Genomic DNA, 18672 nt, shown 5'->3' with positions numbered 1-18672 from the left:
AGACCAAAAAAAAAAAAAAAAAGTGTGTATCCAAAGAATCTCCCAAAAGTCCTAAGCTCTGGGGAGATAATAGATTTTGAGCTGTAGGGGAAAGCTCAGGTTCTGTTTAGGGGAGAAGGAAAGGGAAACAGGAGGAAGAGGAGGGGAGGGGGAAGAGGGGAGGAAGAGGGGGAGGAGAGGAAAGAAAAAGAAGAAGAGGGAGAAGAGAGGAGGGGAGAAGAGGAGGAGGAGGGGAGGAGGAAGAGGAGAAAGGAGAGGAGAAAGGGGAGGAAGAATGTTTCTGTTGCCAACAGCTGTCAGAGGCTACCTCCGCCAAGCCAAAGTGTCCGTCCACACAGCTCTCTAACCTAGGAGGTCATTGTCGTGACCCCCTCTGGCAATCTAGTAACGCCTCCTCAGAAAAATATTTTGAAGTTAACGGAAGGAAATGCTCAAATTAGAAGTCAGTGAAAATAAAGATATCATTTTTCCCCCATCCAAGTTCACGGGCCCTCACATCTCTCCGTGGATCCCTTGGGGGAGGGGACCCCGGGTTAAGAACTCTTTGCCTTAGGCCGCCTCGCACCCACGGGGTTCCCCCGGACCTGACCCCGCCCCCAAGCCCGCCCCGGCCGAAGCCCGGTCCCCCTCAATCGCATGGGCAGGTACGCCGGCGGACAGCCCCGCTAAACACACACACCCCGCTCCAATCCGCCGGGGGCGGCCCAGCCGGCCCTCCCCACCTCCGCCCCAGGCCTACAGACGAGACAGACCCCCTCGCCCCCTGCTACCTCTCCTTCCCGGGGGCCGAAGCGGGGATTGTAAATGAAGAAGCTCAGCAGCGCCGGGGGAAACTGCTTCTCCTGAGCCGCCCCCGCCGTCGCCATCCCCGGGCCTCCGGGGCGGGGGAGGACAGGAAGCCCTGACCCCCCGGCGTCCTCAGGCGAGCCCGAGCCCTGCGGAAAGACCAGGATTCTCCTCCTTCTCCTCCTCCTCCTCCTCCTCCCTCCTCCTTCACCTCCTCCTCCTCTTTCTAAAGCCAGGTGCCTCAGTCCGGGACACTTCCGCTTTACTCAGGCAGCGGCTCCGGAAAAAGTCGTGGGTGGCCCGGAAGTAATCTCCCCTCGGCTCATCTATCTGTGAAGCTGCTTTTGCCCTTTTTCCGCCCTTCTTTTTCAGTTTCTATATCCCCGCCCCTTCCCCTCTTTCTGCCCGCCCCTAAGAGGCGGGGCTACGTAGGGCCCTAGATTTGGAGTTGGAAGGGATCTTGGAAGTCATGGTATTCCCCCCAACCCCTCTCATCCCATTTTACAGATGAGGAAACTGAAGCCCCTAAATACGCTGGAACATCTAAATCCCAGGGAGTCATAAGATCATAGAACTAGAGCTGGACGGAACTGTAGAGCCTTATTTTACAGATAGGAAAACTGAGGCCAAGAAGAATTAAATGACTCGCTCATGGTTACAGAGGCAGTAAAAAGCAGGGATGAGATTGGCACCTGGGTCCCCTCATACTTATTCCAGTACCACTGTCGCCTTAGACTTGTCAGGTTAATGAATAGGCTGAACCTTAGCTCCTCTCTCCCTTCCCTCCTTATCATGACATCCTGCCACCACCACCACCACTGCCACCTGTCACCCTTCAGGGACAAGCCAGCCTATAACAAATGTGACTTCTTCTACCTTAGCTCACAACTCACTTCAATTCAGTAAACAGATATTAAGTGCCTATGATGTGCTGGGGGTTGGGGAAGGCTTCCTGTAGGAGGTGGAATTTTAAATGGGACTTAAAAGCAGCCAGGGAGGACAGAGGGGGAGGACATGGAGGATAACCAGATAGCCAGACCAGAGAGGGAGTGTCTTGTTCATGCAACAGCCCAGAGGCCAGTGTCACTGCATCAAAGAGTACGTACGTGTTGGGAGGTTATGACACCTGCAAAGGTAGGAGGGGTCTAGGTTATGTGGGGCTTTGAATGCTGAACAGAGCATTTTGTATTTGCTCCTGGAAGTGATAGGAACCCACTGGAGTTTATTGAGGGGTGTATTTGACATGATGGGACTTGAGCTGTAGGACATAATTGAGTTTAAGATGTCTACTGAACATATAGTTGGGATATCTGAAAGGCATGTGAGATTAGAAATCAGCAAAGAGGTTTTGAGGCAGGATAGGTAGATCTGAGAAGCTGAATTTTAGGGACGTTGGAAGGGGAGCTTCTTACTTATTTCATAAAGATAATTCTAGGGTACAGAAGCAGAAGATGGAAGAAGGGATTGGGAGATGTTGGAGGATAAAGAGAGTCAGGGTCACTGAATAATTAAGCCTCACAGCCCTCCTGGATACTTATTTCTTTTTCTTTTCTTTTTTTTGCCATTGGCAAAAGTAAGATATTTCTTTTCTTTTTTTAAATATTAATTTATTTTTAGTTTTCAACATTCACTTCCATAAGCTTTTGAGTTTTAAATTTTCTCCCTCTTCCTCCCCTTTTCCCTCCCCAAGATGTTGAGCAATCTGATATAGGTGCTACATATACATTCCTATTAAACATATTTTCACATTAGTCATGTTGTAAAGAGGAATTAGAACCAATCAGAGGAACCACAAGAAAGAAGAAACAAAACAAAACAGAAGAAGAAAAAAAAGAGCAAATAGTATGCTTTGATTTGCATTCAAATTCCATAGTTCTTTCTCTAGGTGTGTATAGCATTTTCCATCATGAGACTTTTGGAGATGTCTTAGACTGGATACTTATTTCTATGGGAATTGAAGTTGTCAATATGGTTAGTCATTCATAGTGTTTTCCCAGTGGTTCCTAAAAGGATTTAGAAATTTTTTTTCAATCAGTTTTCAATCTAATGTATTTAGATGCATAGTAGCATAACCTCTAAAAAGTAGATTAATCAGATTGTCATGATGCCAGGCCATTAGGTATCCCTCAGTGATATGCAGAATTAATCAAAGAAATCAGAAAATTGGAGCCACTTGTCAAGTGTATTATATTGGGAATATCTTTCTGGTTTAGGCTGGACTACAATGGCCCTGGAGGTTCTTTTCAGTTCTCAAATTCTGTAGTCCAGGCTGAAGTGATGAGAAACCTGGGTTAAGTCAGTGGCAGTGCAAGTAATGTATTGCATTTGCATAGTGATTTAAATTTTTTTTTTTTTTTTGGTGAGGCAATCGGAGTCAAGTGACTTGCCCAGGGTCACACAGCTAGTGTTAAGTGTCTGAGGCCACATTTGAACTCAGGTCCTCCTGACTCCAAGGCTGGAGCTCTGTCCACTGCACCACCTAGGAGCCCCTGATTTAATTCATTTTCAAAGAACTTTCATATCAATTGTTTTCTTTGATTCTTTTAACAAAATTCTTTTGCCTTTCCGTGTAGGAAAGGTGTTATTATCTATATCTGATGGATCAGAATTGAGGTGCAGTGTCACTGGTCTGATTTCCAGCCTTGTCTTTTTTTCACTAAATGATGCTGTTTCACCATGGAAGAGGAGGCTTAACTGAGAAACATTATTAAGGCTAAGTTGACAAGATGTAATAACTGAACCTCAGTCAGTCAATTATTATTAGGCACTTATTTATTATGGTACTTCCAAAGTGCCAGGCACTGTGCTAAGCACTATGGATACAAAGAAAGGCAAAAAGCAATCCCTGCCCTCAAGAAGCATCCATTCTAATGATAACTAGGTCTGACCCAAATCCTAAAGCCCATTGGTATGGGACTTTTTCGTCATTGGCAGAGATCAATGCCCTGGGGCTGGGCAGAGTTGGAGAGGGGGAGAGAGGAGAACTCTTCAGTCTCTTTGGGCTGCCTCAGTTGCTTCAGTGCTTCTGTCTTCCAGCTTTGAGAAAGAAGGTGAAGATGGACAATGCCAATCCCACTTCAGGTTGATGCTGAAGGAAGAAGAAGACAGCTTTGGGAAGAAGACTATATGAGAAAAGCTAGCAGCCTCCATCATGCCCTCATCCCTAGCTTGCTACACTACAGACTTCGGGGAATTTCCTTTTGGGTGGGATCTGGGATTCTCTAGGTTGAGCTCAGTTACCTTACTCTCACTAAGAGAGCTCCTTCACTCTATACTAACAGGTATACACACACACATACCCACACACACGTGTATGTATATTATATGTATATATACATATATACTGACTAGTGTATACACATACACACACATATATACATATATATTCTCAGTAAGAGAGCTCCTTCACTCTATACTGACAGGTATACACACACACATATGTGTATGTATATTATATGTATATATACATATATACTGACTAGTGTATATATATATACACACACATATATACATATATATTCTTCTATTTCTTTTTCTTTTTCTGATTTCACTTTTGCTATCAACTTGGATAAATGGGTTTCTTTGCTATGTATGTTCATTATAGAACTGGATCTATGACAAGAAAACCTCTAAAAAGCATAGTCATGATGCCAGGTCACTAGGTGGAGGTTCCAGAAGCAGCAGGCCACTAGTATTTGTGTTTCTTGTCACTTTCTCTTCTATCTTCCCTTTTCTCATCCACTGTTTTGACAAGATGAATCCTTCAGCGATAACCAGAATTGATTGAATCGAGCAGAGGTTGAAGGGAGTTACAAAATGGTGGGAAGGAAGTCAAGCTCTATGTATAAAACTTGGGTCCTCCTTTTCCTCATTAATGAACAGCAATCAGAAGTTTAGCCTGAACCTGAAAACAATATCCCCTAGACTAACAGTATTTACGGGAGTAGATAGATAAAATTCAAGCCCATTAGAGGAGATGCTCTTTGAGGAGAGCAAAAGGGTCAAGCTTCTGGCCCAACCTTCTGCTTCTCCTGTCAGGAATAAGTCTCCCTTGGAGTAAGGTGGGAAGAAAAGAGGCTAGAGATATCTCTTGTGCTCCTTTTCAAGCTACACAAAGACACCCTCATCTATTACACAGATACATACCAGATATATACAGAGTATATTAAAGTAATTTGAAAAGGAGAGGCATCAACAGGATGCAGAGGGTGGGATTGAACTGAATCCTGAAGGAAGCCAGGGAAATGAGTCAAGGTGAAGGGCCAAAGCACTCCAGGCATGGGGTACAGCCAGTATAATGGCAGGGAGGTGGAGATGAAGTGTCATGTTGGAGGAACTGTAAGATCTAGCCAATATAGCTAGATCTTAGAATTTGTAGAGTCGAGTAAGGAAGTGGTGACAATCTCCAATAGATAAGCACATAAGGTTCCCTATAGGTTGCATACCGACCTAGTTTTAAAAATGTAATATTATCTTTGTTTTATTATATTTTTATTATTTTGTTCAATATTTCCCAATTATATTTTAATCTGGTTCAATGGCCCTTAGGAGTGTTGTGAGCTGCACGCAGCCTGCAGGCTGTGTGTTTGACACCACGGGAGTAAGATTAGAAAGGTAAGAAGGGACCAGTTTGTGTAGAGCTATAAATGCCAAACAAAGGTCTTTATGTTTGATCCTGGAGGTTATAGGGAGCCACTAGGATTCACCAAATAGCAGTTGATACGGTCAGACCTATGCTTTAGAAAAAAATCATCTTGACAGCTGAGTGGATGATGGATTGAAGTAAGGAGACCAAATGAAAGGCTACTGCGGTATTCCACAAGAAAAATAATAAGAATTTGAATTGAAGTTGTGGTTGTCCTTCTTGAGACCACTGGCATACATTTGTGAGATAGTGGGCGGAGATTAGTGATTCAATCAATGGCCATGGAAATTTGGTTTTACTCATTTCCAATATATGGAAGGAATTCTTAGAATTCTGTTACCACAAGTTAAACCTCTAAACTTTCTTTTGGTATCTATCACATATCCCATAAGGCAGCTAGGTGGTGCAGTAGATAGAGCGCCAGTCCTGGAGTCAGGAAGACTCATCTTCCTGAGTTCAAATCTGGCCTCAGACACTAGGTTGTATGACTGACCCTGAGCAAGTCACTTAACCCCGTTTGCCTCAGTTTCCTCATTTGTAAAATGAGCTGGAGAAGGAAATGGTAAACCACTTCAGAATCTCTATCAAGAAAACCCCAAATGGGGTCACAAAGAGTCAGACATGACTTAAAAAATGACTGAACGTATCCCTTAAATGCTCAGAGATTTAACACTTTCTCAGTTTCTGACTTCCTCACTACCTTCCTATGATGTCATGGCCTTATGAACCAAAATTTAGTTTATTAAAAGCATATCCTAATTATGGTAAAAATATAATCACAGGATTTCAAAGTTGGAAGAGAACTCTGGTGCTATCTAATGTAAAATCCTTTGATCTTTTGTTCTGTAGCTGAAAAAGAATCACTTAAGTAGCCAGTCAGCCTTTGCTTAAAGACCTCAAATGAAGGAGTCCCCTACCTTCCAAAGCACACTCTCATTGTTAGGAAGTTTTGCCTTATATCAAGCCTATATTTGCCTCTTTATAGCATCTACCCATTGTTTCTTAATTTGGCCTTTTAGGCTAGAGCAGAACAAGTCTAATCCCACCATAACATAACAACCCTTCAAATACTTGAAAATAATTAGTATGATCCTCATGCTCCCATAAATCTTCTTTTTTCCAGGCTAAGCAATTCCTTCTCTTCATATTTGTATAGCATTAACTTAAGGCTCTTCACATTTCTGGTTGCCATCTCCTACTCACTCTCCTGCTTAGCTCTATCTTTTTCATGAAAAAAAAAAAAGCACGGGAACAATATCAGTGCTTAGGTACTAAGGTTTAGGCAAACTGCATTTAGAGCATTCCCTTAATGTATAAGTCTAGTGCCTCTTTCAAAAAAGGAAATAAGGTTGGTTTGCCATGACCTATACCTGTTGAAGCCTTGCTGCACATTTGTAATGACTGCTTTTTTCCCTTCAAAGTTCACTAAGAGGTTCACTAACCTCTTTAAAAATACATTTTAGAATTTTCCTGGAATTGAAGTCAAGGTCATTGGCCTGTAGTTTGCCAATTTCACTCTTCCCCTTTTCAGAAACATTTGCTGTTCTTCAGTCCACCCCACCCCCACCCCTGCCCAGGGGCAGCTAGGTGATGCAATAGATAGAATGCCAGGCCTGGAGTCAGGAAGACTCATCTTCTTGAGTTCAAATCTGGCCTCAGATGCTTGGTAGTTGTGTTATTCTGAGCAAGTCATTCACCTCTGTTTACCTTCATCTGTTGGAGAAGAAAATGGCAACCAGTCCAGTATCTTTGCCAAGAAAACCCCAAGGACAGCATTGGCAAGCTATCGTCCAAGGGGTCACAAAGAGTCAGATACAAATGAACGACTGAACAAAGACAAAGTCCCCCAGTAACACTTCATCACAGTGATCTCTGATGGTGACCCAGCAATTACCTTTACCAGTTTCTTCTGTAGCCTAGGATGTAGTCTCTGTGGATCACCTGGATTTGAACTTCTCAACTATATTTTGTTTGTTTTGCTTTTTGTTCTGTCGTTTCTAGTCCGTCATTCTTCTTGGCAGAGGAAATAGAAGTAAAATAGGAACTAAGCAGTGATCTTATTTTTTTTTCATTGTCTACTTTTTCCCATCATAGCCAAAAACCACACAAACTCCTGGTGTTAACTTCTGCTTTTCTCATCAGCCACAGCTTATTCTTTGACTTCAGGCCTGCTATCTCCTACTACTCTTGTCCTTTGAAGGTAGACGAGTGGTGCTCTCCACTTAAGGATGGACATTCTCACATCTGGTCATACATATCCTTTACATCTCGGTGACTCTGAACTCCTGTAGAACATCTGACAAACCCCATTCCACACCCTCTTCCACCAAATTCCTCATTCCTTAGCTCTCCCACCCCAAAGTTTCATCCTTACTCCACCTAGACCTTCTACTGTACCCTCTGGAATTCATAGGGAAGTCTCAAGTCCTTCTTACTGTTATTTTCTGAGGTCTGTCTCAGGACCCAAACTTGGGCTCTCCTTTTCACTCCTAAGCCACATCTAGGGCTCCCAGACCCACTGTCCCGCAATTGATCTTGCTCCCACCTTCCCTCTGGGGGCTGCAAACTACAATTGTCCTCTCTACTCTGGAACTGAAACCAGGGACTGTGCTCTCCTGCAAGTGTCCACAGCCAACAGGGTCCCTGCTCCTCACTCCTGCACTCACCAGGTGTGTGCCAGCTCCTTATCCCTCCCCACTGTCACCGCCTAGGATGTCTGGTCAGCACAGCTGTGCTTTGCATCCCTCAGCAATGGAAGGTCCTTCACTTTCCTCCTACTCAGCTATCAGACCCCCACACTGTATAATGAAAGTTTCTAAGCCTGAGGCTGTCTCTCAATCCAGCTGCCTCCAGGGCTTGCTGTTTGTTGATTCCGCAGTCAGGCTGGAGGTGTTTGCACTTTGCTCAGGCGCCCCAGGATGTCAGGAATTTCCTGGGGTCTTCTCAGATTGCCTTAGGAGGCCAGCTGCTTTACTCCATGCTTATTTCTGCTGCTCTGAGGCCAAGTTCTGTGTGTGTGTGTGTGTTTAAAGTGCTGAAAGTTTTCTGACCTACTCCACCATCTTCTCAGAATCCTCTCATTGGTTAAATTCCAGTCAACTTCTGTTTTAAGTTGATTTCAAGATGTTTTCATATGTGACAATTAGAAGTCATAGTTTGGGCCAGTATTAGTGTGTTTAAGGTACATACTGTAAAAGTTAGCTCTGTCCCCAAAACAAATTACAGATTGCTGGGATATTTAGAATTCAACCATTAGAACTTCATCACTTTGTATTAAGACATTTCTTTTTCAGGAATCTTACACAATACAATCCAAATGCTTCTGAGTACTAACATATTAAACTATTAAGTGTTGTTAAATGTGAGTTGATATATTAATACTAATAAATACATTTATCAGATTATCCACTCACCTAGCAACAGCCCTGAACAAATGAGATACAACGCAGGAAAGTTTTGTCAGGAGAGAAGGATTAGTTAAATGGATAGCCAACTGTCTAGGGAGACAGGAGAGGAAACATGAATACCTGTGGTACTTGGGTCTTAGGAAGCAGTGGAGATTGGGATCTGTAGAAAGGGAAAGTGGAAGGGCACCCAAAACAAATTTTGCCTAGTGCTTACCCTGCTTAGTTACTTTAGGAACAATTTTGCCTTTTATTATTGACAAAGAATCCAGATATGCTGATGAGGATCTTCCGCTCGTGTTCAGGGTAGTGCTTATTCTCTTAGGGAAAAATCTACGTAAAGTTCTGAAACTTTCTAAGTATTTGAGGTTGTGTCAATATATAAGGCTTCTAATTGTGTCTGAGTTAACTGATCAATTGAATAAAATAATTAGTCTTCCTTTTTTAGGCATCTAGGTGACAAAGTGGATAGAGTGCTAGTCCTGGAGTTAGGCAGACCTGAGTTCAAATGTGATCTCAGATGCTTCCTGGCTGTGTGATCCCAGGCAAGTCATTTAACCTCTGTGTGCCTCAGTTGCCTCATCTGTAAAACAGTGATAATAGTATTAGCACCTACCTTCGGGGTTGTTGTGAAGATCAAAGGAGATAATAATTGTAACGCACTTAGCACAGTGCCTGGCACATAATAAACACTATATAAATGTTAGCCATCATCATCATCATCATCATCATTTGACTAAAATAATGAGGGGGGGAACATACTATAGGTATAGCTTTGGCACCTAAATTTCTGAGTAATTCAGAAGTAGAAGCATTTGATTCCCCAGAAACTAGTCACTAGACACAACTTTTTCTAAACTGTCCCCTGGCCATGAGTAGATCCAGGATGCTTTTTTGTAATTTGCAGTAAAAAAAAATAAAAGGATAACTTTAAACATCGGTCACAGAAGTATTTCTAGAGAAGACAATTTTATTTACATTTATTGCAAATATCCTGAGGAAAACATAATCTCATTTTCTTTGAACTTCTGGCAACTGCAATGCTATTTACCAAAAAAAAAAAAAAAAGTTAGAGTGAAATGATGAAAACATGTAAATGACTATCATTCAAGTGAATAAATTAACAAGCCAGGTGGAAACTGTCTTTCTGGTTCCAATTTCATCCTATCTTCTTAACTGTTTACAGAGTAATAGCACACCTTGACATTTACGGAAGAGATATAAGATAGGTCTTTGCTTGAAATATGATTCTCATTCCTTTATTATGCAAAATTGAATTGCTGAATAGATGTCTTTGAAATTAAATATAAGCATAAAGAAGCCCTGATTAACAAACAAATATTTAGGAATATATTTACTGTTCTGCTGTACACTTTTCAGTTTAAATTGAAAGAATATTTTGGGAACATTCCTAGATTAAAATTTTGCACTTTTTTTAGGAAACTGAAGTACAATGCTAGATACTATTTGAATTATTTTAAACATTTGTATATAATCATCTTGATTTAAAAAAAAAACCCAAAACCAAACACTACTATTAGAGTCAAGTCCATTTTGAGCTAGTAAGTGATTAAATAAAAAACTATCCCATCAAATTTTAAGACAAAATTATAATTAAACACTATTGTCTAAATTTAAAGTCAGTGGTTAAGTATTATTTTGTAATGAGATATATGATTTCTGAGTCTTAATATCTAAAAAGTCAGAAATGTATCATTCCACTGCTGAAAATTGTCACTCTTTGATGGTTCAGTAGTCATCTGTAAAATAGATGAAAGAAAAACTCATCATGAAAATGAAGGAAAGAATTCTTCACAGATATAATATGTTTAGCCTGTCTGTGGATTATCATGAATAGTTTTCATTGTTGGCTTTTTTGTCCTGAGTAGACTATTTCAATATATTTTATTTTGTACACTTAATTATTTCCATTGGAGATGTTTAAAAATTCCAATGAATCACAAAAAAAAAAATGAGAAGTCTCAAGTATAGAAAAAAAATAAGTTTTCATTAGCTCGAGTTTAGAGTCCATTCACTGATTTTTTTTTTTTAAGCAGAAAATGAATGGCTACAAAGCTATCTTTTGCTCAAAAGTTAAGGTGTTGATAATCTCTTCCATTTTTTACAACCAGTTTTTTTTTCAAAAGAGGCTTTATTGTAAGCTATTGATTCAACTAGGATTTGTTTTAAATTATTTCCTTTCCATCAGTTAAACATTATCCATTATTAAGTGACTATTCCAGAGCAAAGTCCTATGCTTGGTTCTAGGAATAAAACCAAAAATAAAATAAAATAAAATAAAATAAAGGCAAATAGTTCCTACCTTCAAGAGAATCACTTTCTTTTGAAGAATACACTCTAAATAAGAATAATAAATGATCACACCTGAAGTGAACCTTGAAGGAAAACAAAGGATCTGAGAGGGGGAAAGAATGAAAGTTCATTCTGGCCATTGCGGATGGCCTATGAAAGGCAGAGAGGCACAATATGGAATGTCAACTTCAGAAAACATCTAGTAGCACAGTTTGGTTGGAAGGTGGAATACACGAAGGGAAAGAAGATGAAATAAGGCCAGAGAGGTGTGTTGGAGTTCAATTGTGATGGGTTTTAAATGCCTAACTAAGGAGTTTGTATTTTTGTCCTAAAAGCAAAGGGTAACTTTTAAAGGTAAACGGGAAAATGACATAAGGAGATCTGTATCTTAGAAATGAAATCTGCATATTTAGTGCAGGAGATTTTAAAATTTGTTAAAAATTAACATTGCACCTTTCATTCAATATTTTGGAAGTATTGTTGTTTCTACAAAAACAGCCTTTCCTGTTAACAGTAAATTTTTTAAAAATTGCAGATTAATAGGTATTTTTATCTGTACTTTGTAATGTATCATCATTTGTACTTTCATCCACTTTCAGCAGTAATACATCAAACCCTAATTCTACTCCCATTCTCACTAGGTTAAGAAAGCCCATATGTGTGCCTATAGCCAAATACCCTATAAAACAAAACCCTTTAAAAACTTAACTGGAAGCTAACAAAAGGTAGAAATAGAGCTTGTTAAATTTTAGTTAAGAACACTGCATGTTGTTCTTTTAGTTCATGAGTACTTGAGGACAAGTTAATTATATGGGAATTATAGATTAGTTATAGGAAAAATGTCCATAGATTGTGTTTATTTGTTTTTTATCTATGTAATTAATAAAATTTTATCTATGTAATTAATAAATGTTAATGTGAATTTAAATCCCCAAGTCATAGTATATTTGTGAAGAATCTTTCAGATCTCTGGCAGTAGAAGACTTTAAGAATTTTAGTTAGATTCTACCAATTTAACGTCTTCCCCATTGGAATGTTAGCTCCTTGAAGGCAAGAACTATTTTTTTTTGCATGTTTTTGTATCACCTTAGTATCACTAGCCCTTAACCTAGTCCATAGTATGTGCTTAATAAATATTTATTGAATGATTGATTATGCCTTTGATGACTTTCCCTTTAGAACATCAGCAATATCCAATGATATCCTACGAGACAGAACAATATTGCAAACGGAAGGTCTGTAATCTTAATTTCTAGTTATTGGTCCTTTGTAGATGTCACCCTGACTGACAGAAAAATAAATATAAAAACCACAATCTTATTCCAGATAACTGTGGTGGTGAATAGCTTGCTTCTCTCACAGATCCTTTAAAACCAAACCCAATAAGATTGTTTTGAACCCACAACAATTATTTTTTGTGTCAACGCTGTGCTACTGTTCAAGAATAAGATCTTTAATAGGAGCTCTTTGAAGGGTAGGTTTCAGAATTATTTTTAATGGTCCCTTTTAAGTCAAGTGTTGGCTAAAGAGGCTAAAGAATTTTAGATGAAATACCTCCATAAGAATAATAAAAGGCTAAAGAATTTTTAAAGGGAAATAAATGAAAGTTTGAGCCAACAGAAGTATGGTGGTAGGAAAAGAAGGCATGAGCTAGGGCCAATGTTGCTGATGAAGACTTGAGGCAAAGTCTTTCTAATTTAAGGGGCCAGGAATCCTTAGGACAAATTTTGAGATATTTGTCTTTTGAGCATTTTCATGTCTCCTTTGTTGCTAGCCTTACAAAAAAAGGAAGAGAAAAAAATCAGGCTTATCCATCTAGTCAATCTTTCTGATAGAAGGGTATTTTATGGCTTGGGAATAGGTTGGTAGAAAAATTAGGGATGGATAAAGACAAAGATAAGAGTGTAGAAGAGTATAAGAAGTAAAAATTATCCAGTTATTTTCACTCTCCTGCTACCCATCTTCACTTCAATGTGGCCCAAATTCCCCTATCCAGTAAATACTGGAGTATAAATCTTTTGGAACTATTTACCATACTCCAGAAGTTGCATCTTTGATGTTTGGACCAATGCTGGAATGAGTATGAGACAAGGGATCTACTCACCAGGAGACCTGAAATGTGTTCTGAAGGTGGTTTAGTGCAAGAATAATAGAGGAATCTGGATGCTGTAATTTCAGAAAATCCTAGGAGCTATTACCCAACTAGGAATTTGGGGAATGAGTTAAGAAAACTTGACCTGTTCCCAAGTGACCATACTATCTAGAGAATTCATTGTTAATTTTCCATGATGTTTTAACACCCTTCATGATGCAAAAAGAATATTCTAAAAACTACTAGGAAACTTTCTTATTACTCTTTAGGCCTAACCACATTAATGATAACCTCTATTTTTTACACTTGCCAAAAGTGAGAAAAAAGAATGGTGGGAGTTGTTTGCCTGGTAAACTTCTGAGAGCCTTGGCAGATTTGCCTGCCCTACTTTGCTGAGGTAGTCCATCCCTAGCCCTAATTGAAAATACAGTAACAGTATACCCCAGCTCAGCTTCACATGTTAAATGGCAACACTAGCTGTTGAGGGGTATTAAGCACTAGCTTGGAAAGTAGTAAATGGGGGCAGCTAGGTGGTGCAGTGGATAGAGCACCATCCCTGGAGTCAGGAGGACCTGAGTTCAAATCCAGCCTCAGACACATAACACTCGCTAGCTGTATGACCCTGGGTAAGTTATCTAACACCATTGCCTAGCCAAAAAAAAAGTAGTGAATGGCCAAGAAAGGGAGGTAGAGGGCATTAATCCCTTGCCCACTGAACTAACATGACAAGACCTAAATTCTCTAGTCTGAAGTGGTCCTACCCTTTTCTCTATCCATTTGGGTGGTCTGGTCTTTAGATTGTCCTCTTACTTTACATTTTCACTACTGTGTCATAAAATTAGTCAACAGGGAACATATATCAGAGTAGTTTTGTGCCAGCCATAATACCTTGTTATTCACATATAACACTTACTTAAGATACTTATGAGCCAATCAAATGATAACAGTTGCTTATAATTATTTTTGTTTCCTTGTTAGCTCACATGCCAGACATATCCTAAGGCTACATCACAACTTTATTGCTTGATAGACAAGAAACCTTGCTGGAAATTGCCAAAGAATAACCTTGGAAATCTAAATTGTAATCATTTCTGTAACTTACTGGGAAAGAACACACCCACACAGCAGCAGATGAGAAAACTTATTTTTTATTGGATGATTTTTTAAGGGCATTGTCTGCTGAGGTTCCTTACAGGAGACATCAGAACTATACATGCTATCAAAAAAAGTCATTAGTTGCTGTCTTATTACCTCACTAAAGCAATGAGCAAATTACAGATTCTTGCCAGGAAAAAAATAAGGGATAGAATGTGGAATTTCCCATTCATAAGGTTATGGAGGCCTTCCTGCAGTTTGGTCCCTTTCTTTTTTTTTTCTGTCTCCATAGACTTTGGGGCTTTAAGAGTGCACCATTTCTTGGAATTCTAGAATAGAAGAGGTAAGAGCACTGTCAGTAAAGATGATACTTTAAAGAATGTCATAGTTAATAAAGAGTTCTGAAGAAGAAAGGAAATAATCAGAACAAATTGTCAGATATCGTAAGGTAAGAGATAGGCCAAGAGAAAGTATAAAAAAGAAGAAATGCAAAAATCAATGATTGAAGATAAAAATATTGTACTGATTTTTTTTTAACCAATCAATTGGGTAAGGCAAGACCTGTACAATTTAACAAGTATTTAAAGCTTTGCAATGATTAGCTATTATATTCCTATTTTGAAACTGTCTTTCTGCCCAACTGTCTTTCTGATGACTTCACTGGAAAATAAAACAATATGGAAATTTCCTGCTGCTACTTGTGCGCAGTTAATTTTTAGTTTTCTTAAAAGTGTTTTTGTTCTTTCTGTAGCTGAGGTTTATGTTCAGATTCTCAACTTCAAGAAATTGTTCTTTTGAGTAAATGTTTCCCTAAGATGGGACTTTCACTCTGTACTAATCCTCTCATTTTATGAGAACAGTATTAAATGCTAAAAGCTTAAAGTGAATTTGGTCCAGTATCACTCAGAAGTCTATAAGAAATGGATGCTAAAGATTAAGAGTGGAAACTAGGAATTAGGTTTGTTTTTAATAACAGCTTTCCTTCTTTTGAAGTCTAGTATGTGGGTGTTTAATGAGATTGGTTCTCCCAGTACCTAAATTAATCTTTTCAGACATTTTTGGAAGCCACACCCACTGTTAATGGCTACTGTGGCAGCATTTAGCAAGTTGTTATTAAATTGTAATTTAAAATAGTTTTTTTAAAAGATTTGCAACAATTTTATATTTAAAGTTAACATGACAGTAAGAGCCTACAAATGTTCTTGAGTTGATAAGTCTCACTTATATTCAACTTGTTTTAAACATATATGTATACATGTACATATATAATAATTATATACTCTCTATATAATTATACATAATTACATACTCTCACTTAGTCCCATTAATATTTAAGTTACACAATAAAGTCAAGTGGAAATACAAACATCCACATAATTTTGCTAAAATTTAAATGCAGTGGTTTATATACAATAGACATTCAATAAATGTTGGCTGACTGACTAGCTTTTGGCTACTTGGTACACTAACTTTTAGTAAAAATTACTTAAGAAATTTTAAGGACTTACTGAAAACTAATATTTCTTTGCCTTCAATTCAATAGTATTCTTTGAATGGGCCATAGTGTAATCCATTCAGTCCTGCCACTGCTCATCTGAAATTAATTCCTGTAAATGAAATTCCTTGCACTTTCTTGCCCTAGTGCATTACAGTATCCAGCAAATAGTGGGTCTAAGACATCGTAAGAAGTTTGGTTTTATTTCCCATGCAAATTGTTTCATACCATCAGCCCCAATTTTGCCATCTCCATCATTATCAGCTGCCTCCAACAGAGACTTGGTTTCTGAACTGGTCAGGACTCTAGCTCCACTTTCAAATTTCTGGAGGAAAAACCTAGAGGGATAATAAACATTGATGGCATGTTTCTAGTAGACCATTTTCTTCAATGCATTCCTTTTTTTCTGGTCCTATTAATAAATCTGCTTCCCAGTGTAATAACTAAGCCTTTTGGAGGCAAAGGTTTTATGAGTTTTATGAGTGGGGGCTTTAAAAATAAGTAAGAATTCTTAATATTTCTATTACAAAGAATCTTGGAATTGTAGAAAGGGTCCCAGATGTGCTAGTTCTAATGCAACTTTCTGCCCCTAGCAGGAATATTCTCTACATTATTCCTGATAGGTTGTTATCAACTACTGTTGTAATGTTCATTAGCAAAAGAATAGTCCAGATAATGAACAATTTTCTGCAAAGATTATTAGGTAACATTTATTTAATACTTTCTATGGAATATAGTAGATGCTTAATAAATGTAAACTGACTGTCTCTGTACTTTTATGAAAATACAGCCGAATGACTACCGTCAAAGTTAGACACAAAGACAAAACAGTCTTCTTCTACATTCAAATGTACAATTTAATAAGGAAATTCTAATTCTTACATATTAGGGATATAGACAAAGGAAAACTCTTACTTGAGCTCTTCTTCATCCAGATATCCACTCTGATCATTGTCTATGAACCGAAAAATGTCCTTGACCTGACTAGCAGACATCTTGGACAGGCCAGAAGTCTCGAAGAATTTTTTATGGTTGAAAGAATCTGGGTCTGGAGGATAGAGGCAAAATTACTCCCCAGAGTTTATCAGAGTGTTTCAATAATACTCTAAGCTAATTGCTCTAAGCTACACATTACTACAAAAAATTTTTTTTCATCACATTCTGGTACTGTGGGTATGTTCTCATTAGTAAAAAGTCATAGAGAAATAAAGTGACGTTCCTAAAGTCATACTGAGATTCTAGAACAGAACCTGTCAGTGGCATGTTCTCTTGATTTTTGACCACACTATCTCTCCACTGAAGAATGCTATCTCCTTTTTATTGGTGTCAAAGACAACAATATAACTAGCCATTGTTATAAAATTCTCAGCTAAGACTTTGGTTGAATACCATATGGGGGGGAAAAGATTGAATGGATCACTTTTCATTTGGCAATTTTGGCTTTGTAAAGAGAATAATATTTTCAGGTCCTCTTTCTATTAGATTATTAATCTAAACATTAGCAAATTTTTGCTTTAATCTTCCAAATATTCAAGCATAATTTAAAAAAGGGCTGGAGGCATAAATGACTAAGATTTACTGTTTTCTTCTGTAGGATAGAAAACTTTATATTGATACAATTTAAAACAATTTTTTTCTCTTTTACCTTGGCACTCCTCCAGGGCAGCAGCTATATCAGCAGCGCTAAGGACATCAGTGATGCTCATGTTTAACCTGATTGCATAGAACAAATGATATGTGATGAATTACAATAAGTAAATACAGACACATGTAGTTAAATATATTCTATGAAACTCCAATGAAACCAATTATTTGTTCAGAATTTAAAAGTTTTGAAACAAAATATAAAAATAGGACTCTAGTGGGTTTTGTGAAAGCACCAGTCTTTTATACCTATGTTAATCATGAGCGCTCTTCTTAGCACTTTTTCAGAATTTACACCAAAAGAGGAAGAAAATGTATTGGATTTTGGAGCCTACTTAAATTTCCCATTACTTAGAATGCCTAAAGTGAAATGGAAGAATTCATATTATTTTTCAACTTTTGAAAATAGGTGTGGTGTAAACATTCACAAATAGGCTGCATTTAAAAATACAAACTTATCTAGACTGTTTCCTACTTTTTACAATAAAGACAGGGCTTCCTCAGATGTTCTATATGAAAGCAAAAGCAATTTGAGCTGCCCCCCTGGAATATTGTGACAGAACTTAAAGAGAAAACAAAAGAGAGTATATTATCTACCTTCAAGTATGAGAATCAAATGAATGTTATCCTGATCTCCTAGAGATAAAAAGTCCAAACAGACCTCAACTCCTGGGGGGGGGGAGGATTGAGTATACTAAGGGTTCTACTTAGCACAAATGCAACATAAGAAGGAAGAGCCTGGAATTGGGGAGTTTGGGCCACTGCTCACCTTTCTGGATTTTCCCCAAGCAGAAGCAGGAAAAAGAATCGAAGAAAGCAGAAAACAGATGTGCTTTTGCAGTGTTACCAACCCTACCTTATATAGGATTCTAAAAGTGACAATAACCACTTCTTGGGTTTCCTTCTCAAGGATCAAATGGCCAGAGCTCAAATTTCCCCCCTAATTGTCTTTCTTTCTTTCTTTTTTCTCTTTCTTTCTTTCTTTTTTCTTTCTTTCTTTCTTTCTTTCCTTTCTTACTTTTTTCTTTCTTTCCTTCTTACTTTTTTCTTTCTGTCTTTCTTCTTTCTTTCTTCCTTCCTTCCTTTCTTTCTCTCTCTCTCTTTCTTTCTTTCTTTCTTTCTTTCTTTCTTCCTTCCTTCCTTCCTTCCTACCTTCCTTCCTTCCTTCCTTCCTTCCTTCCTTCCTTCCTTCCTTCCT

General features: G+C 38.4%; 2 protein-coding genes across 2 annotated transcripts in view; both read right to left on the bottom strand.

The window, feature by feature from the left end:
- Window positions 1-962, bottom strand: part of CCZ1 (CCZ1 homolog, vacuolar protein trafficking and biogenesis associated) — a 35160-nt gene extending 34198 nt beyond the window's left edge. The window contains exon 1 of the mRNA XM_027875053.1: window positions 771-962. Within this exon, the coding sequence (XP_027730854.1) occupies window positions 771-866 (96 nt within the window). The 5' untranslated portion in view covers window positions 867-962. The remainder of the gene's footprint in view (window positions 1-770) is intronic.
- A 13676-nt stretch (window positions 963-14638) lies between these two features.
- Window positions 14639-17536, bottom strand: LOC114051900 (oncomodulin). Its single transcript, XM_027874287.1, has 4 exons — window positions 17476-17536; window positions 16746-16878; window positions 16059-16168; window positions 14639-14664 (listed from the first exon to the last, which is right to left on the bottom strand). Exons 1-4 carry the CDS (start codon window positions 17534-17536, stop codon window positions 14639-14641), a joined length of 330 nt encoding a protein of 109 aa, XP_027730088.1.
- Window positions 17537-18672: the final 1136 nt, after the last annotated feature.

This window comes from Vombatus ursinus, unplaced genomic scaffold (genome assembly GCF_900497805.2).
Source record: "Vombatus ursinus unplaced genomic scaffold, bare-nosed wombat genome assembly UNPS02014807.1, whole genome shotgun sequence".
In the NCBI taxonomy this organism is placed as follows: domain Eukaryota; kingdom Metazoa; phylum Chordata; class Mammalia; order Diprotodontia; family Vombatidae; genus Vombatus; species Vombatus ursinus.
Note: the sequence above shows the minus strand (reverse complement) of the source record. Positions and strands in the feature narration are given on the sequence as shown.

What these genes read in the sequence shown, in the direction of transcription:
- LOC114051900 (XM_027874287.1), bottom strand. Translation starts at nt 17,536, where the DNA reads ATGAGCATCACTGATGTCCTTAGCGCTGCTGATATAGCTGCTGCCCTG. An exon ending in TGCCCTGGAGGAGTGCCAAG is followed by an intron (nt 16,879 to 17,475) that starts GTAAAAGAGAAA and finishes TCTATCCTCCAG; the next exon opens with ACCCAGATTCTTTCAACCAT. An exon ending in TGGCAAAATTGGGGCTGATG is followed by an intron (nt 14,665 to 16,058) that starts GTATGAAACAAT and finishes CTTCTATTCTAG; the next exon opens with AATTCCAAGAAATGGTGCAC.